Source organism: Lagopus muta, chromosome 4, assembly GCF_023343835.1.
Source record: "Lagopus muta isolate bLagMut1 chromosome 4, bLagMut1 primary, whole genome shotgun sequence".
Lineage (NCBI taxonomy): Eukaryota > Metazoa > Chordata > Aves > Galliformes > Phasianidae > Lagopus > Lagopus muta.
Genome location: NC_064436.1, coordinates 6,308,497 through 6,334,456, shown reverse-complemented (window position 1 = coordinate 6,334,456; position 25,960 = coordinate 6,308,497). Strand labels below are relative to the sequence as shown.

Below are 25,960 nucleotides of genomic sequence, written 5' to 3'. Positions count from 1 at the left end.
ATACACCTTTCATTTAAGCATCAACCAAAATAGAATCACCTGAAGAAGCGACAGGAATATTTTTTCAATATTTAACTGTTGCAACCTGGCAACTGCAAGAAACTATAAACAGAAAAAAAATGAAGAGATACAAGGATGAAAAAACAGTTACAGAGAGAAAACATTGACTTATACCTCATAGGCAGTACACAGTCATTATCAACTTGGGCTCTACTTTATTAATCTTACCTTCAAATGACTCCCTATACAGGACAATATTTGGATGTTTCATGTTGGCCAGTACAGCAACTTCTCTCCTTGATTCTTCTCTCTCTTTATTTGACATCTTCAAAAGGAAATAACGATTTTTGAAAACAGGAATATAAAAACAGTAGATCAGCAATTAACAACATCACTCACCTTCGAGATGTTAATTTCTTTAATAACATACTGCTGGCTATTTTCTTTATCTTTCACAAGAAAGGCTTTCCCAAAGGATCCTTCTCCAATTTTTTGCACTTTAATATATTTATCCATAGTTTTCTTCTTAAGGCATCCTTACTCAAGCACTAGGCAAAAAAACACAAAAGAGATTTAGTTGCTGTAATTAGTCAGTCTACTCTGGTTTCTCTTCAGAACGTATAAATCCGTGATTCCAACATACCAGGTCATAGAATCATAGAATGGGTTGGAAGGGACCTCCAGGATCATGAATCCCCAACCCCTTCTTTGTACATTCACGTGTCAATCCCTCTGTCTCTTCAAATACACTTACATGCTTTGTAACTTTGCTGTACGTTATCCTATTTTAATCTCAATTCTATTTTCATAGTTTACTCAAGTGGTGTAGAAAAAGGGCTGCATTGCCAGAATTGCTTCAATCTTACATCTATTGAGATGAAAGACAGCATTAAAAAACAGTCCTTGAAATGAAGCAAGTAGTTAGTGCTGCAACTTCTGATTCAGCTAACAAGAGACTGTATAGTGCTATAGCGTCTAGTTAACAATCCTCCATTAAGCTCTACTTGGGAGAACTATGGTAGGGGTGGAAATAAATACACGTCAAATCTTAAGAAGCACTAAACCCAGTATTTTGGAAGGTACTCACACAGAGTGTGCCAAGGTCTCAGGAAGATTGGAGTCATACCACAGAAACACACTAAAAGGCAAAAGCTTGATTAGTACAGTTAAAAAGAAAACCAAATTAAACCAGCCAACAAGCAAGAGACCTTATGTAATCTTTACTGCAAAAATGGAAGTGAGGAAAAACAGAACTAAGGATCACAGAATGGCCAGGGTTGGAAGGGACCTCAAGGAACTTCAAGCTCCCACCCCCCTGCCACACGCAGGGCCACCAACCTCCCCATTTAATACCAGCCCAGGCTGCCCAGGGCCCCATCCAACCTGGCCTTGAACACCTCCAGGGATGGACTTGGCATCCACAGCCTCTCTGGGCAGCACCTCGCCACTCTCTCTGTAAAGAACTTCCCCCTGACACCCCACCTCAATCTTTCCTCCTTCAACTTTAAACCATTTCCTCTTGTCCTATCCTAAGGATAATTACCGGGAAAGAAAACAAGTAAAATGACAGGCCTTACAGCTTGGGGATGCTTCTTTTTCTCCGTAAGCCCAAAAAAGAGATGGAGATTTCAGAGTGAAACTGGACAACTAAGAAAACTTCACTATGAACATCAATGTCATCTTATGAGAACTGAGAGCGAAGGGAGAGTGAAGGGCCATCTGCACTGTCAGGGCGTTGGCCGGTCAAGCTCTGTGCAACAAGTCCTGGCGTCACCACGGACACGCAGAAGGCGGCCGCCTCATCGGGCCGCAAAGCACGCCCGGGACGGCTCGTCTCAGCCCTTCCTATCACGAACACGTCCCACAGCGCAGCTCCGAGCGAGCTCCTCTACCTGTACCTGCACTGCTGCCTTCAACCCTTCCGCTATCTCCACTCCAACCCAGCCGGGCCGGGACCGCCTCCCTCACCGGCCTCTCCTTCAGGCGGCCTCCCGGAAGTCACGCCCCCCCGCTGGAGGCGGGAACCGGAAGTTGGGGCCGAGGCCGCAGCGCGGACCGTCCCGCTGATCCCGACGTGCGTGAGGGAGGCAGGAAGCCCCGCCCCCAGGCTGCGGGGGCGGGGCTGCGGGCCGCGGAGCGATCGTCGGGCCGGGGGCCGAGGCGCCGTGAGTGGCCTTTCCGCCACCCCGCCTCGCCGCCGCGGGAGGATGCGCCAGCGCCTCCTCGAGGAGCAGCAGGTAGGGCCGGGCCTTCTGGCAGCGCGACGTGATACGAGGGAGCGCCGGGTGCTCCCTTGCGGCGTGGCCGAGATGGCGGTTGCGGCCGAGTGAGGGCCGAGCGAGAGGCTGAGCGGCGTTTAGCCCCGTCTCGGTGCTGCGAGGAGCTGGGAGCCGGCGCGGGCTCTGCCGGTTACCTGTGGAGAGGGAAGAGAGGGGTGACTGCGGATACCCCGCCCGGGTGATCCTGAAGCGAAGTAGAAGAACCGCGTGCCCGTCGTCACGTAACTGCCCAAGTCCTTGCACGAAGTCGTGCCGGTGTTGGGGACGTGTTCTGTGTGGGGTAATAAATGTGCTGTGTCACACTTTCAAGCGCTAACCGAGGTAAATCGAGGCCATGACAGCGGGAGCGAGCGGTGTTGCTTCTTGTTCAGTTCTCTCTTCTTGGTAGACCCGTGATGTGTCTTATGTTCTGTATCCCGTGGCAACATAAATGCTTCTCTGCTAGAGCAGTTACTTGAATGGCAAAACGTGTTGGCACGGCAGATTTGAGAGTAGATGCTTATCAGTACCCATTATTTGTCTGTTTTAAGAAACTTCGGTGTACTGTAATGTAACACGTAAAACAAGCTTTCCATGGGGAAAACTGTCAACTGGCACTATCATTTATTTCTAAGGTAAAAGTCTTAGACTGGCAAACTACTTTCAATTTGATGTTTCTTTGATTAACAGACAGACCTAAACTTGCAGCTCAGTATTATGGGCTGTCAGGAGGGTATTTCTGCTTTGAGAAAACTGCAGCTAGCCTGGATCTCAAAGCATGAAACAAAATGACTTTGCGTCTGCCTGCAATGCTTTGGAAAATATGATGTATATTGTGGCAAGGAAAATAAAAAGTGGCTTTTGTTTCCTTCTGTTTATTGTTTATATAGAGCCCCCAATACGAGAAAGATAGGGAGCTGTTGGAGAGGTTCCAGAGGAGAGCCACAAAAAGATGATCACGGGACTCGAACACCTCCCCTATGAAGAAGGCTGTAGGGTGACCTCATTGCAGCCTTTCAGTACCTAAAGGCAGCCTGCAAACAGGAGGGGAAGCAACTCTTTGAAAGGGTAGATAACTGCAGAACAAGGGGAAATGGTTTTAAGTTGAGGGAGAGGAGATTTAGGTTGGATGTCAGGAGGAAGAGTCTGATTGGAGATCTGTGACTAGTGGTGTTGCCCAGGGGTTGGTGCTGGGTCCAGTCTTGTTTAGCATCTTTATCGGCAACCTCGACGAGGGGATGGTGTCCATCTTCAGCATGTACACCAACGATATAAAGCTGGAAAGAGTGGCTGATGCTGTGCTGGCTGATGCTAGAAGGCTGTGCTGCCATTTAGCAGGGCCTGCACAGGCTGAAGAGCTGGGCTGTATGAAAATGGATGAGATTTAACAAAAAAAACCATAGTCTTGCACCTGGGAAGGAATAACAGTGAGTGTCAGTATGGTTTGGGGGATGACCTGCTGGAGAGGAGCTCTGGCAGAAAAGGGCTTGGGGGTGGAGAACAGGTTGGCCATGAGCCAGCAGTGTTTCCTTGTGGCCCAGAAGGCCAGTGATATACTGGGATGCATTAAAAGGAGGGTAGCCAGCAGGTCATGATCCTCCCCCTGTATTCTGCCCTGGTCAGACCTCATCTAGAGTACTGTACCCAGCTCTGGGCTCCCCAGTACAAAATTTTTTTTTTAGTGGAAGGCCACTATGATGATAAAGGGTTGGAGCATCTCCTTTATGAGGAAAGGCTGAGTGAACTGGGTCTGTTCAGCCTTGAGAAAAGAAGACCCAGAGGGGATCTTATTAATTTTTGTAACTATCTTAAGTGTGGGAGACAAAGGGGCATTGCCAAACTCTTTTCAGCAGTTTGTGGGGACAGCACAGGGGAAATAGCTATAACTTGGAGCATAGTAAGTTGCTCACCAATATACAATATGTGACCTGGTGTAGGGAACCTGCTTTGGCAGGAGGGTTGGACTCGATCTCTGGAGGTCCCTTCCAACCCCTACAATTATGTGATTCTGTGATACAGAAGAACTACATAGTGATGGAGCGCTAGAACAGGCTGCCCACATGGGTTTTGGAGTCTCCTTCACTGGAGATATTCAAGACACTCACGGACACCGACCAGTACAGCCTGTTGTGGAGAGCCTGCAGTGCAGGGGCGTTGGACTCGATGCTCTCTGCAAGTCCCTTCCAACCCCTACAATTCTGTGACTGTGTGTGTGTGCACCTTACGCTGATATTTAGATAACACAGTTGTGCTATTTGAATGTAGGCACAAAAGCTGGGACTGCTGTTCCAAGTTGGCAAATGTTGCCAAAGGGCATTCTAGGAACGTTCACTTTTTTTTTCTCTCATCTTATGTATGTGGCTTCATATGCATTTGGATAGGTGCTCCTGTGCAGATCAGGTATGCAGATCAGGCTAGAGACTTATTTGGTAGTACGAATATTTGTAACCTGCTCATAATTAAAAGAAAAAAAAAAGATAATTTAAGTTCTACTGTTGAAGTAGTTTGAATAGTTTCATAGCTCTCAGACTCTGGGCTGTGTGTTTCTCAACTCCTTGCTTAGTCACCTCATTGGCAGCTGTAGCAGCCTGCACAGGGTCAGCAGCAGCGGTGATCATGTGCACAAGTCTGCTTTTACACCCTGCTTGTTCTTTTTCCCCCAACTCACACCTCAGCTTTACACCTCTATGCTGTGTAGCTGAGCTCCCTGCAGCAATCTTTCCTTTACAATGTGAAAACACAGCTTCTGTGTTGGCCAGCTTCTGAAGCTGCTGGTGCCAGGCCAGCTCTTTACCTGTGCTTGTGAATAATGAGGTGTGTGCAGTGTTTTGTGCTTGTTCCTATTCCAGGCTTCAGTAACTTCTGAATATTACAATATACATTACAAACTTCCATAGCTATTTAACTCGAGTCCTGTTTCTAAACATTGGAAACCTTTGTAAAATAATCTGAGAATGATTAGGGGGAAAAAAAAACAAACACATTTAAATAGATTTCAACAGAGAGATTTATACAGGTTGTAAAAATAATGCTGTTTTGTGGAGCGTATTCTGCTTTAAAAAGGTGAAAACTCAGAAATTGGCATACAGCTTGGAGATAATGTTTGTATTTAATGGCTCAATAATAGCTGTTGCTATTGTGAGAGAGAATGGAATTGACAGCGGGTTTTCTGGGCTTCATGCATAATAGAAACGATTCTAAACAAAGCCATTAGGGCAGTTGTAAATGTTTTCAGCTGTAGCATCCACATTTGTTTATATCATGTAGCAAATAATCTTCAATACATGCTTATGGAAATGAATTGAAAGAAGAGAATGTGCAACTTCATAGAAGGTTAGACTTTTTAATGACTTCTGTAGTCTGATCAGCTATTTCCTCTTGAACTTTCTGGATGTTTAGCTTTTTAATTTGTTGTGCATTTTGCTTAGGCTTTCTAGTTATGGAATTAGACTGTACACTATTGTGGTTACTTTTTTTTTGCTTGTTTGTCATAATTTTCCTTGAAGTTAATGAGTACTCAACTATGCATTTTGAGTGTTTGTACCACAGTACAGTCTAATGAAGAAACGTTTCCAAGTCCAAATAGTGAAAATACAATTTCTCTTCAATAATGCATTTAAATTACAGATGCAGCTGCTGAGCTGATGCAGTATTTTGTCATCTTGCCAATTAAAATCCAAGTTCTCCTTCTCCTGAATGATAGTTCTCTTCGAGCTCCTTCCACTCCTGTCTCCAATTAGCGTTCTGTGCCAAATTTGTTGGGTTTTACTGATTTGTCTATAGTTCTTGATCTACTACAGCATTTCCCATGAGGTTTCTATTATTAGTTGGTCTCCTGTGTGCATGTTGGGGGAAAAAAATGTAGTTCCTCATGCGCTTCCAAACACTCATTTTTACTTCATAGAAGCATACAATCACCAAGGTTGGAAATAAGCTCTTAAGATCATCCAGTCCAACCATCCACTTACCACCAATATTGCTCCACTGACTACATCCCTTCTCACCACATCTAAACTTGTCTTGTATTGGATGCCATTTTGTGTATTGCTGAATTTTTTTTTTTTTCCATTGTAATTTCCAAAATTCAAAAGCTCTCAAGGAACCACTTGTTTTTTTTTTCCTCTCCTAAGATAACTGACATTAATCTTAGCTTTCAACTTGATACCTCTATTTAACATAATAACTTCACTTTAGGCTCTCCTGCTGGAAACCTGTCATCCATGTGTAGGACCTGACAAAATAGGCATAATTTTAGAAGCTGTACTTGACAGTTCAGCTTTGCACCTGGAGAGAAGATATTCCATGAGAGGAACTTGGTTTGCATTCGGAACTGTTAATGTGGTTGATGTAGAGCATGCTTCGCTTCTGGTGGTGTCAGTGCCTCTGGGGCTTTGCTGCTTCTTTCTTTTTCCTTTTTCTTTATTATTATTTTTTTATTATTATTTAATGGATATATCTCCTGTCGTTAGCCTGTGCATTCGTATTTCAAAAAGGAGAAAGAAAGAAACAAGCAACTGATAACCTATGATACCAAAATATCAGAGATTAATATCACAAGCTTCTTATAATGCTGTGTTGACAAAAAGCTGGTGGCTCCTGTTGGAGCCAGGAAGGGCAGCCATCAGCTGGGTCCTGCTATTGGTTGCACATCTCTTCAGTCCTTCCTCACCTTGCTTTTTCTGATTCCAGTCTCATAAACCTCATTTGTAATATTGCCTGTCAAGATTGAATAATTCCCAGGCAATTCTCTGTCTGCTGGGGTCAGCACTGATGGTTCTGTGTCTTGGCTCCTAGAGCCTCTTTACTATGATGGCCTCTTACTTGCTTTCTATCAAGTTTCCTTTTACTTCCTTGACTGCTTTCAGATCAGTCAGATATAAATGCATTCAACTCAAGCAAAATAATCTGGAAAGCAGTCAGTTCAGATGAGATCCTGAACTGGTGAGTCTGAGCACATAGCTGAAGGCTGTCTGACCGTTTCTCTGGAAAGATGAAGGTGGTATAAATGATAGAACTTCAGGTAGTTGTGTAAAAGCTCAGCTCGGTTTTTTTTCCCTGTGCCTCTCAGATACTTGCAATATAAGGTCATGTTCGAAAGGAACAAAATGCTATAAAAGCAATAAAGAGAAGATTGCATACTGTTGCTGGTCCTTTTTCATCAAACAGATGTGATGGCTGAAGACTAAACAGATAAAATGTGTTGTCTACAATGGCACCTGCAGTCACAGCTCCTGTCCTTGAAAAAGGGACTGAGTTCTGCCATTCAATTCCCCTAACAAATTTCAGTTTCACACTCATCTCAATGCGATCACAAGAAGAATCCAAAAGGAGTCCCTCTTTTCTTTCCTGGGCAGAGTATTTACAGCTGTAGGTACTGAACCATTAGTTTAAAAACTAATCCCAAATCTTAGTTGCATTTTAAGCTTGTATCTCAAGTGGCAACCAAGGACCATTTCTTGATCACGACTCAGCTAAGGACCGGTGCTTGCCTGTGAAGCTTAAGCTTTCAAGTTACATTTGCTTTTACATTTAGTTTAGGTTTGTACAAAGGGATTATCTTCTATTTTTTTATTTTTTATTTAAAAAAAAAAACGAAAAAACAAAAAAAAAAAACACAAAACCCAAGCACTGAAAGACTTAACCACTGATTTCACTGCTTATTACTGTGCAGGATGCACAGTAATGCAAAAAACTTCTCTGTGATTGTGACAGTGGAGATTTTTCTCATGTATCAGTAAATGAGATAAGGTTTAAATCTGAGTTTTAGGCTAGTTCAGCCATTTTGGTTTGAAAGCAACCAAACAGTATTTATTTCAGTAATTTGGTGAATGTGAAAGCATCAGTCCCTCCCAGCAAGCTGGATCATGTGCTTCTGCCAGGTGGTGGAAACTCTTTGGCTACTGTGGGTAGCCATAGCCTTAGGGGTTAGGATACTTTAGAGTGGAGATGAGCTAGTTTTGAATGCTTCAAGTCAATAGCCTTAATGTTTTTCATCATGTGACTGGGAGCATGTGTTCAGTATTCAACTACTGTGTAAGCTGTCAGGTCTCTGTCATGGGTTGTTTTTTTTTTTTTTATAAGCTGGAAAGATAAAAAGTGCTGTAGAATGAGTATTTAGTATCAACTCCTCTTTTGTGAGGGTCAGAAGCAGTGGTGATATTCTGTATTGGTATGTATCATTGAAGTATAGCTTTGTCTGTGTTTCTGTGCTTGTCCCTGCTTGCTTTCTTGTGTAGGGAACACTTCAGGTTGTGTCTCTTTACACCATCACAATTAATTTCATTCTGGAAGTAGCAATGAACAGAACAACAATGAGCTTTTTATATATGTATATTCTTTGAAATTTCTTCTACTTTGAGAGTACCTACTGCATAAATTGAATTAGTTTTTAACATGTAATCGATACCTGTATATTTTTTTCACTTAAGGAACTTCATTCAACTGGCTTTATGATTCATTTCCTTATATATGACCTGTAATTTGGCCAGAATCCTTTCTCACAGTATGACTGCAACAGGAGCTGTCCTGTTCCTCAGATTTGTTCAATTCTTAATTATTTGGTTTCTTGTGTATCCTTCAGAATTTTTGTACCCTGTGCTAACTTGAGGAAGTTGAGGAACTAATAAAAACTCTAATATCTCCCATGTTTAGCTTGAAGCATATAATTTTTAAGCCATTTTCATGAAGAAAAATTCTGCTAATTACAGGAAAAACACTGTGAGAAATTCCTCAATTCTTTCACCCCTTTTCCAAAACATAAGTTTGGAAGCTGAACTGTATAATCAAAGAATATTGGGATGCTATAACCACAAGATAAACAAGAGAGCGAGGCAAAGCAGACTATGATAATTAAAGAGAATAAACAGAAGGCTTACCCCTATCCTGGGCTCACTCACAAAACACCAGCAGAGCAGATTTCCAGCAGAGATCCTTCCCCACTGGTAGCCAGCTCTTAAGCAGGTCTAGGAATTGCCTTCACCTGTGCTCCTCTGGCTGACTCACGGCTCGCCTCAGGTGAGCAATCAGAGGTTCAGGCCCTGACTCAGCTGTTCCCATACACTGGACCTTGTTAGTTCTCTTTGTGTGACAGAATGAGCAAATAGGGGATCAGTCCTGTCTCGCTCCAATTTATAGGATGGAGAGGAGGTTCTTTTATTATCTATATACCCAGCATGACATTGAGAAACAACGGTTCAAATGTTGGTCCGACCAGTTTATTACAAATCTTAATTAATCTTCTATGATCTTCTAAATAAATCTTCTATGATTCTATGATTAGGGAAATGGGGAAGGGGAGGATGGACACTATTATGAATTAGGGTAATGGGGAAGGAAGGAGAGCAATAGAAAAGATAGAAAAGAAGAAGCAAGGAGCCTGTATAGGAAGCAAGAGGGAGATAGGCACCACCATGGATCCAGCGTGGTTCATAGTTGAGTCTTTGATCTTCAGGAGTGGTGGGTCGTCGGGCATTGCTGTTCTGTTGATGACGACGAGGAGAACGACAACAACGAGAACGACGACTACACTGACCATGGCAATGATGGCCCCTGTTCAATGGTTTCAAAGTGGTCAGTCAGCCGTCTTTGGAGTGACAGCTCAAATCCAAAGTGGTTCAGTCAGCTCTCCTTGGAGTGGCAGCTTCTTGCTCTGGGATCCCAGCAGAAACTCCTTTGTTCCCATCTTCCGGGCCTTGCCAGCAGATAAGAGGGAGCAGGGATGCCCATCTGCATCCTGTTTCTCACAGAACACGATGGTATCATTGCCCAATTTTCCCATACCAAGCTGGAGCTGTTCAGTCACAGGCCAGATCTTCCACCAGTACAACACTCCTGAGCACTCTCTTCTGGAGGCAAGCAGCTCTGGAGGAAGGGGCATTCAAATGTTCCCAAAGTGAAATTGATTGTCACACGGTTAGCACCCATCACTTGCCTGCTCAACAAATCATTCAGTGTTATCACAAGAAAAACCTCAGGAAGCAAGCTTTGAGCCAAAAAACAAAGAAGGGTTCTCACACCACCCCGTGGCTCAAAGATTGCTTGAAATGAAGCATAAGTGACCCTCCACGGTGGTGAGCAAAAGAAAAGGGAGAAAATAAAAAGACAGCAAAGAAGCAGGAGGGGGAGAAGGGGAAGCTAATTGTTACACAATTACTACAAAAGATTTCTTGGGCTTGGTTACAAATGTTGCCCTGATCTGTTGGACTTGTCCATCATTAGTTGAACTGGTTACAAAGTACATGGAGGGTACAACACGTGTAAGTTGAATAAAACATGGAATCATACAAGGTACAAACATCAGAATTGCAACAACACACAGTGCAGAAAATAGGATCCGTTTGTCCCATGGACCACCTGGAAGCCAGGAGAAGGAGTCGAAGTCTAGGCTTTTCCAGGTTTGGACAGGAACATGGGCTAATTTCCATATACCCTGGGCAATTTGTTTGACAACTTTACCATTATCATCAATCTTTAGACAACAATTAGAATCATTCAGTTTGCCACAGACACCACTCAGTGATACCTTAGGAGTGGTGACACGAATGTCACCTGATGAATAAAAGGTAGAAAGTGAAAAGAGACAACCATACATTTGGCAATGACCATACAGTTAACAATAACCAATATTAATAAATAAATACATAAAACAAGCAGAGGTATTTGTGTCAGCTGCTTTCCCCACCCAGGAACTCCCAGTGTAAGCCAGGATCCAGATGGGAATTCTTCAGTAGAGGTTGTGGTGTTTATGGACAGCCATACAATGTTACACTTCAGTTAATTCATTAAAGCTTATCTAGTCTAATTTGACAATATGTGGACTTGCCATGTAATGTTTTCTAAGATGATTTAGTGTCTCGAGAACTTTCCACTTGAGCATTTCCAAAGCAATTCAAATGCTGAGAGATATAAATATTAGTTTGGCAAGTTCAAGCATTGTTACAGTCCACAGAACTTTTCACAGTATAGTGTGTGCAGGATACCCCCACAGCACAAACCATCAAAGAAGGGTAATCCCAGAAACACACACATCTCCTGTTAAAACTTAGGCACTGTCCAACAGCCATGTTTTGGATGGAACTCCTGGACTGGTGTGACACCAAAAGCATCAGTGCAAAAGGCTTTCTGATACATTTCTTCTGTGACCACATCTAACAGATATTAGATGGGTCCCTTGATTCATTTCCCAGTTTGTTAGGAATTTGGAAACACTGTGGAGGAGTTACATGCAAATCATAATCAGTTTGGTAAAAAGGGGTGAAAGAAGGGGTCAAAAGAAATGGTATCACTGTGCAGGGAGTACCAGTAAGCCAGGATGACTGTAAAAACCCTGAACCTGGTTGTGAAGTTTAACAGATCCAAGGACTGATACCAATCACCACCCACACCCACAACAATACTAAACATAGCACTACTGCAACTACAAAGTGCAGTCAAGAGGTACATCCAGTATTCTAGTGTGATCAAATCTTCAGTATTTCTGTCACAAAACACAAATGGTTAAAATCAGCTGTTAGCCTTTTTGTGTTCTGTCAAGGTCCCACGGGGTCTTCTGTTAAATAAAAGAAGACACCAACTTGCCCTTTCTGGGCTTTGTTAACGTGGTTAAAAGATGAGGAAATGAGTTGTATTTGGAATTTCTGATTAGTTTATATCAAAGATCACATTTCAAGGTTCTTATCATGTAAACCCTTTAGAATTGTATATATTTTTTTCTTCTCAAACTTCCAGCAAATGACTCCTCTGTTGCTGCTATTACATTTTTTCAACTACAGAACACATTCATATGTGTGAAGATCACATTCAACATTTTTATTTCATCTGCTTTTGTTTTATGTCTGCATAACCTCTCTCAGTAGGTACTGTCCTCATGTAAGTTTTGCAGGAAGCTTTGCTTGAGTTAAGGGACAGATGGCTGACTTACGTGCTTTAGGAACGGTTGGATACTCGTGCAAAGTGGCAAAGATCCCACTGCTTACATCCCTGTGTTCTATGTGAAGAGATGGCCCTTTGCTTGCCACCTGATTTGTTTTGTCTCACCTCTTTCATTGTGACACACAGACTATCAAAGAACAGCTCATAACTTTGGCTTTCTTTGTGTGATTCTGCTGACATCTTGCATCTTCTTCTGCATTGCATCTTTTCCAGACTGAGGAGTTCTCGTCAGCTTTGTTGGCCTAAAGAAAAAGTTGTAGCTATTCTGTAATCTTCCATATATAATCTTCTGTAATTTGGACTTCTGATAGTATGAAGTTCTCACCTGATTATACTTTATATCAGATTAATTGGAGAACTACTGGTGCATATTATGCTCTTTCTCATTTCCTTGGCATCCTGTTTGTGAGTGGCAGGAGTCACATCAGAACCCACAGGGAATTGAGGGTTGATTCTGTTGCCTCCCTGCCCTCAACATGTCTTGATTCACAGCTATCAGTACAGAATTTTGTGTTATCACCAAACTGCTCATGCTGACAGTTCTATCTGCAACTACCCAGCAAACTTTGTCACTTAACTTTTCATTCCTTCTTATGGTAACTCGCTTGCTGCTTAGAAGACTGAGCTGTTTGCCAGTGCAGAGTTTCAACTCTGCAAACAACTCTTGACATTGGCCAACCAGTTTAGGTATACTTCACAAGACCCAACAGCTGGGTAGAGGAAAGGGATTGGAATCAGAAGTCCTATCACCTATTTTTAGAGCTGCCAGCTGGCTGGATGTTTATGGTGGATATTTTAGCATTGTAGCAGTTACAGGGAATTGTTAGAGAATGTGAGGATAAGCAGAAGAAAAAGTGCACGAGGAAAAGATCTGGATTTGGGGGGAGCATCTCATTCCTTTGGAGGGAATGAGGTATTTCTTATTACTGAAAAAAGGTGGATGATACTGCTTATGAATACAAAACATATTATCAAAAACCAGTCAGTGCTATATATAATACATTGCTGTATATAGTACAGTCATTGCTAAAGTGGTTTTAATTGTAAATTTCTTTTCCTGATACACCTTGGGAAAACAATACTAGAAATTCTTTGGCTTTTGCTGGAAAGGCAGAAGATTCATAGCCCTTACTCCAGGTGGACTGAGTGAAACTCATGCTTTTCAAACATCCATCTGGGTGAAAAGATCACAGTCAGGTATGGGATAAAGACTGAATCTTATTCATGCCCCCCAGTTACAGTTGAAAATCCAGCCTGGAGTAGAAAGCTGGAGAAGGGAAAGCCCTGTTCTGCAACCTGAGGACTTCTCAAGAGAACTGCAGAAATGTTTTTGGTAGTACTGCTTGTTCAGGTGTTGTCCTTTGCTTTTACTTGAAAGCAACTTCTTTCTGTTTCAGAAGCCAAGATATTAACTGTGAAGGAGGTAGTTGCATAGTTCCACAGTTCCATGACTTTTCTGAGGTTGGGCTGCTGGGAGCTAATAAAGTATGATGATGTTTGAGAAATGAGAAATACAAGACATGCATAGGGTAAATTAGAGCATGGAATCAAGATGTGGCCACAACTTAGCTCCTTTCTGATCAGGAAGTCGTTTCTGTGGCTCTTAATTTGCAAGGCCAAGGATTGTATGCAAAGTGTGTGTGTATGTGTTTTGAAAGCTTTGTGTAGATGTGCACATTTTGAATTGTTGTCCCTTTTACTGTTTTTTTCCTTGCAAAATAATGTGCACAGCTGTGTTTGTGGGCTTTGGAGTGTTTGGAGTGAAACTAAGGAGAAACAGCACAAAGATAAAATTGGTTTTGAACCTGAGCACTGAATGGATTTGGTGCTAGCACCGTGATGTGGTGCAGTGCATGTTTGTGTGGGGCATGCACATTTCAGCCACATTTAACTGAAAGTGAAATACTTACTTAAACATAGGAGAGCCCAAGAAAAGGGGTGAAGAAGCATCGACCAGTTTGTCAGAAAATGTTTGTCTAAAATGCTTATATAATACTCTGTATTACTGCTACATTTATGTAAGTTTAAATCATAATGTTTGTTTCATTTGATATAAACCTCAATCTGTTTTGCATTTTCAAATATGAAGTAACACGTTTTCTTTTCGTAGGTTATAAAGCAGCTAAATGGAGTCTGAGCAGCTGTTTCATAGAGGCTACTATCGAAACAGTTACAACAGCATAACCAGTGCAAGCAGCGATGAGGAGCTTCTAGATGGAGCGGGTGTAATTATGGACTTTCAGACCTCTGAAGATGACAATCTCTTGGATGGTGATGCATCAATTGGTAAGTTAATGTTAATTTAACCTTAAAAACTCCATTCTTGGTCACTGGCTGGGCCTGAAGATTGTGTGTTAGTTCACCTGTTTTTTTCCTCTTATGACTCTGATTTCAACGACCAATGAGGTGAAGCTGAGAGATTTCCATGGTTTTACTCAGAGCTGAGATTCATTTATATTATAGAAGTCTACATCAATTTTAACTGTTGTTGCTGAAGTGTAAGGCAAATTCAGCAGGAAGGTGGATTTTTGTAATGTTGTCAGACTACAGTTTTTTAGGGCACTGATTGAAATCAGATGATTATGTGAGCTGAAAATGATTTACAAACACGTGATCTTACTGGCATTCCCATGTCTAGGTACTTTGATCTGTCTCTGTGGGCGTCTGTGTCCTGAGTGAGCTTGGAGCTCAAGCTCAAGCTTCAAGAAGCGATGGTGCTTCTTGCTTCAGTATAGAACTGAGTTGCTTATATTGTGACTTCAGTGTGAAGACAGTTTACAGTCTGGCATATGGTGTTAACGTAAAATTGGCAATAGTTAACCTTAATATGACAACCTGTAAAGTGGTAATTCAGAAGCTGCTGCTAGGGTAGCTTGTATCTGCTCGCAGCGATAGCAGCAGCACTGCTGAAGAATATATGCCAGCAGATAATAATGCTCAACACTGCAGATACCCAAAACGGTCTTTACTTGTGAGCTGGGAGTCCTTTATCTAAAGTAAGGTGAAAGACCAAAGCACTCAATTTTTAGCCTCCTAAAGGGGCTCTAAGCAAAAGCACCGAAATGTGGCATTGACAGCTAACGTTGTCATTATCTGGGGAACAGAGTGGAATTTTCAGCAAGTGCAGGTGGTTCTATGTAAAAAGAAAATGTTATCACACGAGAGGTTAAATGTTCAAGAAAGATCTAGAGGTTGTTTACTTTTCCAGCAATACATGGATATGTATGCTTTTTTCTACTTGGCAATCAAAGTTTATAAAGAATACAAAGGAAAGGAACTTTTCTTCCATTAAGAACTTCAGTTCTCGTAATTTTGTTAGCTGTTTATTGTTGTTTTCCACAAATGCAAGCAAAGTCTTCAAAGCCATTTTACACCATTGACATGGTTTCTTTTCTGCACATAGTATAAAACTGACTTTGACATACCTCTCTTTGAAATGATGTACACCCTGTTTTCCAAGTGAGTAATTACTGCGTTAAAAGACTCATTGTAATTTTTAGGTAAGGATTACATTTGCTCTCACATGATTCCATACAGAAGGGCACGTGAAATAATTGGTACCAATCATAAGAGCAAGCATGAGACACAGCTGGTTTCTTTGAAATAGCTCAATGTGCAGTTATCACTTATCTGCTTTTCTCCTATCTAATTGTAGTGAGGGCTGCAGACTCTTTGCCTGTTTTTCATATTAGTAATGTGGCTGAAAATGGGATATCTGACAAGACAGAACCATGCTTTCTTTACCTTTTTTACTGATAACACATGAAGTTAATTCTGTTAATCTGTCAGGAACACAAGTAGCCATGCACTGTGTTTGCATGGGTAACTAGCTAATTAACAAGGTTCTTCCTTCCAGGACTTCAAAAATCCCTAGCAGAAAACAGTGACAGAAGAGTTAACTGGAAGACTCTTGTGTTAAAGGGAGAAGGGGTTAAGGAAAAAAAAGAGATGATCTTAGTTATTGGATGTGTGAGATGTGGGTGTTTGAAGTATCTTTTGTGTCCTACCTGTTCATCGCCATGGTGATTCTCCTTAGTGCAAATGTCATGCCTTGCCATTGATCCATAAGGTTTTTGATTATGAAATACAGTATACTGTGATGTTACTTTTTTAAGCATGATTATTGTCTATGATCTGTTACTTTTTTAACAGGTTTATTCTCTAAAATGGAAATTCGCTTCGTCCTTTTCTAGTTGAACAGTTCTAAAGTGGTTTTTCAGTGTTAGTCTGGGCTTCCATTGTATTTAAGGTTTTACTTTGCTTCTTAGGTAAGGAACGTATTTTGTTTTACAACAGCTTTAATGACCTTTTATTCATTTCACTGTTGCATTTTTCAATCAGTTAAAGGATGTAGATACAGTTTTAACCAAGTCAGTGTCAGACTCCAATGTTTTCTACATAGGAGAATATTTGTGCTTACTAGCCCTTAAATAACTGTTACTTACAGCTTTCCATATGCATGGGTGGCACCCTGGAAGGGAATATCAGGATGTCTGATATACAAGAGCAGCCATACTGGGTCAAACCACAGGCTGACCTAGCTCAGCAATCTGAGAGATCCAGAGTACTTAAGGAGGAGTTACAGCAGGGTGTGTGAGTGCTCTTTCCCCTCTGAGTGCTTGTATAGCAGTCCTGTTTGGCTGAGGGCCTTTTATACCTAGTGGTGATTTCTGTGTTTATAGTCCTTATCTGGGGATCTTTTTTCCACTGACTTCTTTCTGTGAAGTAGTTCTTAAGCATGCACACCATTCTTTGACAAGTTTCAACATCTTATGGAGAAAACCATCACCTTTTCTTTATTTTGTATGTAAATCTAGATATAAATACTGCTGAAAACAGCTGTAACTGCCAGAGTTTTGGCTTGGCTAGGATCACAGAGGCTGTGCATTAACATGGACTGACGCACAGGCTTCATCCATGTACAGCCCAACTGCTTAAACTATTCTCTTTGTTTATAGTTGTAACTGTGGAAAACCTTCTTCTGAGACACTGGGTTTTTAAGGGATGTTATGAAGCTTATTGGAATGAAATTGATGTTGATAGGAAATGTTTGATATGAAACTAGAACAAGGTGACCTGGAACTAGGACGTCTTGATTGTCTTGATTGCTAAATACTTGCACTGAGGCTTGTTATCTGTTGGCACAGGGATTAGTGCATGGATGGCATAGTGCTGTCCCTGTGAAAGGTGGCAGTCCTATTTTAAGGGGACAAAGAGAAAAGAATCATCAATTAAACCTCCTTGTCACCCAGAAAAAGAACCGCGTTAGAACAGTCATTTAATTGGAGCAGAGCTATGAACAGTGTATTAATCACCTCTGAAATATCCCAACCAGTTGTAGCTAATTTTATTTTTTTCTACACACAGTGTATACTTGTTAGGAAAAATTTGTTGTCCTTGCCTTCTCTTTGTAGTGCACTTGATCCTCCAATGTTGTAGCTCTTATTAGAGAAAATGGTTAAAAATAAGTTACAACTGTTTTCCATTGCTACTTACTTTCTTCCCTCCTCTCTTACTTCTATTCTAGGTTTTGGTTTGCTTAGCTGGACCTTGCAGCTATCTCACGCTTTGAATGATTTTTATTGCTTTTTTTCTGTGCCTTTTCCAGTACCTTTAAGGAAGGGGTCAGAACTTCCCAGAGCTTTTGGAAGATAGACATGTTGTGGAAATAAAGTGGAAGGTCTTCCGTTTTATTCCGACTTTTACTGGGCGTTGAGTTCATAATTTCATGAAATTCAAGTATGCCTGGCATAGTGCAGTATTCTTTTTAACAGAACTGGTGTTGATACTGCATCTGTGTTCATACGGCTTATGTATGCATGGAGAAGATTCGGAGAAGTCCCACTGCTTTTTCACCTTTGCATTGTTTTCTTATCTTTGCTTATCCTGTAGAGGAAAAGAACCAAAAAAGATAAGAAATAGCTAATAGCTAAGAAACTCAGAAAATGAAAGCAGCTTGTTCTTATGTATACAGAAAATAGCATGCTTTCATTTCAAAATCTTCCTTGCATGATTAGTACACTAAAACAAGATATTTTTTACTAGGGATGTAATGCTGACCAATGTAAAACAACTGAACAAACAAAAATAAAAGCCTCATGGCTGATAGCTCTATGTAGTCTGATCACAAAGGTTTTCTTCCACAGTCACTGGGGCATAGATCATGAACGATGTGATGGACAAACACAGAAAGAAGTGTAAAGAAACCTGAGGAGAGCAGTCTTGTATTTTGGGTGGAGATGTCAAAATAGTTTTTAGGGACTGAAGGCCTATTTTCTTGTTTTATTTTTGGTGTTACATGTTAATGCTGCACCGTGTCTTCCTTATTTGACCTTTTTAAAATCCGTTTCTTTCTTCTACTGTAACATTTTGTCTGGCAGCAGGGAGCCTTTGCTCGTATTTCACTGCCATGCAGTGAAGTTCAGCTGTCCTAAGAGGGGAGTCAGTATTAGATTTCATTACACAATGTGTTGCAGCTGTATGACCTGTTTTACTGCATTGTTTGCTCTTTGGGTTTGACTGCAATTGGCTTCTGTGTCTAACCAGTGACAAAAAGCACCACTGGATATTATACCAGGCTGTAAAAGGTAATTCAGATACCTGTGATTGGCCAATGAAGCAGCAAGCCTGTTCGGCTCAATCGTGGAATAAAGTGTTCTTTGTTATTGAATTCTGCTTGCAGTCTTTTCACCCAGCAAATTCGTAGGAAACAAATAAAAATGAAAAAACCAAAGTCAAACTAAGAAGACACGTGATTTTCTTTCTGTGTAATAAAATGCAAATAGAATAAAACCTGGAATGTATTACCATTAAACACATTCCTCCGGACTTCCTTGGCTCCTGTTTTGTTGAAGCACCACCTGCCTTTAAGAACATAGCAGATGTTACAAATCAGTTTACATTTGCATTACGTTTACCATCAAATGTTCCTGCCCTGGTTTGTCTCTCATTGAGGCTTTTGATGAGGTGGCAATGGAAGCAATAACAGTCTTGTGTACTGTGGCTTGATACAGAGCTGGGCAGCCTTTTGCCAATACTGTTGTGATAGAGCACCGGTTTCATAATGAATGAAATAAGTCTGGGTCTCTGCAATTTGGAGAAAAAAAGAAATACAGAAATGACTGTCTGATTTGAAAGCATATGCAACTGAACTTTTTCTTTCTTTTTTTCCTTCCTTGAGATCGTACCTTTAAGTTATTTTACCCTGGATCTGTCTGGGAACTGGGAGAAGGCATGTATTACCATTAAACAGGAAGTTTGTCCTTCTTGTGTTGTGTTTAGTTTTCCTCCTGCTGTCATTGTATGACCCAGATAAGAAAGCTTCGGGGTTTTGTACAGAATGAACACAGACTGAGGGGGCTGCAGGATCAACACACTAAGACAAGTTAGGTAAGAGGAGACATCAAGATGGCAGTGATTTGATCTGGGCTAGATTTGTCACATAGATTGAGAAAAGGGTGAATGAAAGAGGAAATCAGAAACAAGGGAGGAGAATGAAGTAGGAAGGAAAAAAGAATTGGAAACCGTAGAGTTAGGGACACTTGGTGTATTTAGGTATTCTGTTAGTGGATGCTTTCACGCGTCCAAGAATTGAGGATGTATATGGATTAAATTCATTTCAAAATGACTGGAATAGTAGCCGTTTTGCAAGACAGCTCTTGTGTAGCATTTTCAAAGTAGCATTATCTTTTAGCTGTTGAAGGAGCATTTGTTTTGAGTAAATAGGAAGAAAATGACAGCAGTCACCAAAATCTTTTGTATAAGTCACACTGACATTGTGGTGTAGGGGATGGAATAACAGCCATGGTAGTGGTTAGAAACAATGAGAACACCGGCTGCTGGGAACCAAGAAGGGAAAATGACTCTTCTGCTTGAACACTGCACAGAGAACTGTATTTGGCAGCTAATCTACTAGCAGGGACCTTGGAAGAGCTTTTTCAAGTTCATATTAGATAGGGTCTAAAAAATTTTTGAAGCAAGCACAAAGTTGCATCAGTTTTACATTGAAGATTTGGTCATTATTTTCCCCTATATCTAAAGTTTATCAGATACAACTTCCAGCTGGCCGCACCTTCTGTCTTCAGCAATTTAGTCTGAATTGTAGACTTGTGTGGAAGCACTGCCTGTGCCTCAGGGCAGTGAACAAGCTCAGGTTCACAGGCTGGCTGTTGCTCTGCTGTAGTGTGTTCTTGTTGTCAGTACAGAGGCCTTTGGTAGCAATAATCTTCCAGACATCAAATGAGTTATTTGTAACCCTTATTTCATATTTTCTCCGATGTGGAGTTTAACTGCAATCAACATACTGTAAATGCACTGGCAGCTCGTTCTGTAAGGGTTCTTTTTTCAGATTACAAACACTGTTGCCGTAGTTTTCCTGCTGCGAATGACTTTTTATTAAGAGCCCTGTAATAGGATTACTGACTCCTAGTTACTGTTGAGGTACGGAGCTGAGAAGCGCAAAGATGTCTTGCGTTTTTAGATCAGCATAGAGTCGAGAGGAGCCTTGTCTCTGACAAGTCTGGGGTCTCCCGTGTACCAGCGGTGCTACCAGTGGGACAGTAGTGCTGGAGCCGCGCTCCTCCCGAGCGGCGGGAATCGTCCCGCCGCGTGCAGCACCTGCGGCCTCAGGTAACGGGCGGCGGCGGCGGCGCTTCCCGCTGACGTCAGGCGGGCGGGGCTCGGCCGGCCGCTGCGCCGAGGCGGCGGCGGTAGGCTGGGCTCGGCCGACATGGCGGCGGGGCCGCGCTGAGCGCACGGGCGGCCCTTCCGTCGGCGGGCGGGAGCAGCTCCTCGCCTCCATGGACGCCTCTTCCGACCCGTACTTGCCCTACGATGGCGGAGGAGACGGCATTCCGCTCCGGGAGCTGCATAAAAGAGGTACGGGGCCCCAGGCTGAGCGCGGCGGGTTCCGGTGGAGGCGCTTGGTCCAGCGGGAGCCGGCGCTGCACGGAGGGCGCGGCCCCGCGTTCGGCCGCTCGGCACGGCCATCTCGTCGCGCAGAGCGGAGCTGCGGCCGCAGCGGCGGGAGCGCGTCGAGTCGTCTGTCCCGGGCCCTCCGGCAGCCGAAACGCAGCGCTCGTCTTTGCCTCTCAGGCTGCCCTGCGTGCTCGTAAGCTTGACTCGCCGCGGGTTGCGCAGACGGTGCTGAGCTCTTACGGAACCGGAGCCTGTGGCCGTTCCTCACGCTGTTGCTTGGCCAGGAAGCCGATTAGCAGCAAGCCGGGGTTAGCAGTGCGGAGAGAAATCCTCTTCTGTTGCCTTTTGTTCCTTACTGCGCATTTCCAGCGGAACGCGTTTCCGAAATGTTTGGCATTGTAGTGGGGAGAAATTGCAGTAAGGCTGACTTACAGTTATGCCTTCAAATTCAATTCAAACTGCAGAGCACGTCATCACACATCGAACCTCTGCAGATTGTAGTTTGATGTTTGTTGAAATGTCATCTGGCATCTTAATAGTACCTAGCTACCAAATAGTCTACAAATTCTGTAATGAAAACAGCTGGGGCCACACCAAGTGTTCACGCCTCGGTGCCAGCAAGAGATCTGCCCCTTGTGACATGTCACTTCTTGCAGCTTCATTGAATTTTCCTAAGGCTTGCATTTCTAATATTCCAATACAGTTTTTCAACCTCACTGGTGCTCTTCTTCTATTTGCTGTGGCCAACTTAGAGGAAAACCAAACAGAACTCCATAATGTCATTATGGCCATAATTCTTGAAAATCTCTATTTGTCAAGTGCACATGACTCAAAAGAAAATTGAGTCTCCACACCTTACAGTGTGTGCAACAGATTACATTAAAACCTGCTTGTACTTCCTGCTATTCTATAGTAACACAGTAATTCTTGTTACTGTCATTTAGCTGCCAAAACAAAGCTTAAAATGCCAACAATAAAACCAGGAACTTAAACCTTTTTTATATTATCTTAGAATCTGGAATGGACCACTACCAAGGTGTTTTTCCTTGCTTATCTCTGAGTGTTGAGTAAGAAGCTAGGAGAAAATGGGCAGATATTTACAGAGAACAAGCCTAGTTGTTCAAGCATGTGGAATTTTTTCCTTTATTCACGTCCTGACAGTACTTAAGTCCTGCAGAGTAACGTTCGTGTCTTGCAAAACTGCTTTGCAACAGCAAAGTATTTGTTGCACTAATTGATTGCAGCGGCTCAGCCCACAGTGCTGCGCCTCTACCGTGGTGAAATGAATGTTTAACTCATTAGAGGACTTGAAGATTTAATTAACAGACTTTACTAACATTTGATGAAGTGAAATGTAAGTTATGATTACATCTGACCCATTGATTTCATTAGGAAGATAGTTTTGTTTTCTTAGTGCAAATATGCCATGAAAGATAAAATATGAAGATTCTTAGAATATCTATTGATTAGTTGTTGATCTTTTCCTTGAAGGGCAAGTAGTAAATGGGAGACGATGAAAAAAAGTAACAACATATAGAATGATAGAATGGCCTGGGTTGAAAAGATTCACAATGCTCATTTAGTTCCAACCCCCTGCTACTTGCAGGGTCACCAACAAGCAGACCAGGCTGCCCAGAGCCACATCCAGCCTGGCCTTAAATGCCTGCAGGGATGGGGCATCCACAGCCTCCTTGGGCAACCTGTTCCAGTGCCTCACCACCCTCTGTGTGAAAAAATTCCTCCTAATATCCAACCTAAACCTCCCCTGATCTCCCAGCCATTCATGCACATGTTAGATTTCCATCCCCTTTTATTTTTCCCTTTTCCCCCCCCTTCCTAAATAAACATTCACTTCACCATCCTTTAAATGTTTGAAACATGAACAATAGCAGTGCATTCCTAGCAGCCAGGCTGTCAGTAGTAAAACTGGAATTCCAGCAATCTTGGGGGTTGTTAACCCTCTTGTATTTGTTATGTATACCTAAACACGTTTTTGATTTTGGAAATACTTAATCCAGATGAATGAAATGCTATGCTGTTAATAATTCGCAATTGAGCTGCTAGCCTTTTTAAGATATTAAAACATGCATGTGAAGAGCAGCATACTGAATTACATTGTTTTATTAATCTTTCTGTCAGACAAAACGACTCACAATAAACTTCATTGGCTGTGCACTGAAGGTCCAATCACCACTGCATGGAAGCAGGGGTCACAATACCCCACAGCTCACAGCACGCCATGAGCTGTGGGGAAATCTTTGCCATGTTCTGGTGTCTGGAAAGCTAATGAGGAAATCAATGCTATGCTCTTCTTGGACCTGAGCATGCCCTGACTTGAAATAATCGTATTAGCATGATTCCTGTTTTTGTTGCATCCTGTCTCTCCCTACCAAAAGAATATCTAAGCAACTCTTTACATACATGCGGCAGCATTTAGGAATCTGATTATCTAGATCTTGGTTGCCTTGACTTTGTTACCTTAGATGCTACATTGTTTTCCTTTGCTAATGTTTGCTGTACCGAACTTCGCATATTTTCATGCTTTTTTTTCTCCTTCCTGTGCTGTCCATCTCATTTTTAATCAGTAAAATCAACTGCATAAGGATCCCTATAATGCTTCACTTGTGCACCTAAAGTCATACGTGTAAAGTCACTATTTGTTACAACATGGGCTGTACTCTCTGCGTAATTCAAGACAAAAGCAATCTCTAATAATAAAGCTTTTTTGTTCCTCCTGTTTCTAAGAAACGAGAACTGATTCTTCTACTTGAAGTAAAAGCTTGTGTAATGAAAGAATACCAGGATGTTACAATTACAAAATAAAGAAGACAGTTAAGCAAAGCAGACTATAATAACAAAATAAATAGAAGGCTTACCTCTATGCTGAGCTCACTCACAAAACACCAGCAGAAGCGATCTTTAGAAAAGATCCTTTCCCACTGGTAGCCAGCTCTTAAACAGGAGAGGTGCAGCCAGGCTCCACCCCTTCCTGCAGCACAGGTGAATTGCCTTCAGCTGTGCTCCTCTGGCTGACAGTGCTCGCCTCAGGTGATCAATCAGAGCTTCAGGCCTGACTCAGCAGTTCCCATACAAAGCTAAAGCTATTTGTATTTTTTAACATGTTCTACATAAGAAGCACTATTTTCCCACCTTGCCTTTTGCTCAGATTCTCCTGTGCTTGCAGTGCATCCAGGTATACAGAACTCTCTGCTTCACTCTGAGGTGCCCCCGTACAACTTTCCTAGCTCCTACTTTTTGAAGACTTTTTTAAACTAGATTTTCTTTCCTCCCAGAAGGAATGAGAGGAGAGGATTATTGCTCCCCACTTTATAAAGCATTTTGAGTATTTTCCCTGTTCTTTAAATCTTGTTCAGAGTTTTCCTGATTTCCTGGTATTTTAGATTTATAGCTGATTTTTTTTTCTTTAGCTGCTATATTGTAGTCATTTTGTATGAATATTGGTTGTAAAGCAGAGAGCAGTTTGTAGCTGGTGAAACAGGTGATTTGATGCAGTTTAGGAAATCAACCTAAAGAGGCTGAAAATTTGTTAACTGTGCAATGGGTAAAGTATTACTTGTTTACAGAAACTTAATGGTCATTAGTTATCAGTGGTAGTGAATGATACACTCTGGCATAGAATCGTAGACTTGCTCAGGTTGGAAAAGACCTTAAAGATCATCGAGTCCAACCACAACCAAACCATGCTACCCCAGCTCTAACAGCCCTCTGCTGAATCATGTCCCTGAGCACCACATCCAAACGGTTCTTAAACACATCCAGGGATGGGGACTCAACCACCTCCCTGGGGAGCCTATTCCAGTGCTTAACAACCCTTTCTGTAAAGGAGTATTTCCTGATATCCAACCTAAACTTCCCCTGGAACTCAAGCTGTCACCAGTGAGAAGAGACCAACCCCACCTTCCCTCTAATCACCCTTCAGATATTGGAAGAGAGCAATAAAGTGTCCCCTCAGCCTCACTTTCCTCAAACTGAACAGCCCCAGTTCCTTCACTCTCTCCTCACAGGCCATAATATCCAAGCCCTTCCCCAGCCCTGTTGCCCTTCTCTGGACCTGCTCCAGCACCTCCATGTCCTTTCTGTACTGAGGTGCCCAAAACTGAACACAGCACTCGAGGTGAGGCCTCACCAGTGCTGAGTACAGGGCAGGATGACTTCCCTGGTCCTGCTCACCACTCCATTCCTGATCCAAGCCAGGATGCCATTGGCTTTCTTGGCCACCTGGGCACACTGCTGGCTCATATTCAGCCCACTGTCCAGCAGTACACCAAAGTCCCTTTCCATCAGGCAGCTTTCCAGCTATTCTTCCCAAAGCCTGTAGGGTTGCCTGGGGTTGTTGTGGCCAAAATGCAGGGCCTGACACTTGACAGTGTTGAAACTCACACAGTTTACCTTGGCCCATTGATCTGGTTTATCCAGGTCCCTCTGTAGTGCCTTTCTCCCCTCAGGCAGATCAACACTCCCTCCCAACTTGGTGTAATCTGTGAATTTACTGAGAGTGCACTCAATCCCCACATCAAGATGGTTAATAAAGATGTTAAATAGAAGCAGCCCCAGCACCAAGCCCTGGGGGACACCACTCATGACCAGCCACCAACTGGATTTAACTCCACTCACCACGACTCTTTGGGCCTGGCCATCCAGCCGGTGTTTCACCCAGCGGAGCATACTGTGCTTCTCATCATGGAATTTAGTAGTTATTTTCTGGTGTGGAAAAGACAATAATGCTTAATGCCTTTTCTTGAGTGATTACTGACAAATTTAAATAAATTGCCAGTAGTTTCTTTTTTTTTCTCCTTTCACTGAATGCCTTCTATTTTGAAGTCTGAATACCGATA

At 42.3% G+C, this 25,960-nt stretch overlaps 2 protein-coding genes across 19 annotated transcripts in view; one reads left to right on the top strand and one right to left on the bottom strand.

Annotated features, from left to right (window-relative positions):
* Nucleotides 1-9,158, bottom strand: part of NEK1 (NIMA related kinase 1) — a 53,102-nt gene extending 43,944 nt beyond the window's left edge. For 6 of the 15 annotated variants that reach the window (XR_007376342.1, XR_007376340.1, XR_007376341.1 and 3 more), the window contains exons 1-4: nucleotides 1,899-2,011; nucleotides 1,088-1,138; nucleotides 400-548; nucleotides 229-325 (exon numbers count right to left, since the gene is read on the bottom strand). Coding sequence is in view for 8 of the 15 variants with exons in the window: in XM_048941899.1 (XP_048797856.1) it covers nucleotides 229-325; nucleotides 400-516 (214 nt within the window). In the remaining 7 variants the exon portion in view is untranslated. The other 9 variants (XR_007376345.1, XM_048941903.1, XM_048941904.1 and 6 more) reach the window with 7 other exon arrangements.
* Nucleotides 2,109-25,960, top strand: part of CLCN3 (chloride voltage-gated channel 3) — a 47,544-nt gene continuing 23,692 nt past the window's right edge. For 2 of the 4 annotated variants that reach the window (XM_048941913.1, XM_048941911.1), the window contains exon 1: nucleotides 20,877-21,065. In XM_048941913.1, coding sequence (XP_048797870.1) covers nucleotides 20,987-21,065 — 79 coding nt within the window. In that variant the 5' untranslated portion in view covers nucleotides 20,877-20,986. Of the gene's footprint in view, nucleotides 2,238-14,298; nucleotides 14,475-20,876; nucleotides 21,066-25,960 lie in introns of those variants that run through there. The other 2 variants (XM_048941910.1, XM_048941912.1) reach the window with 2 other exon arrangements.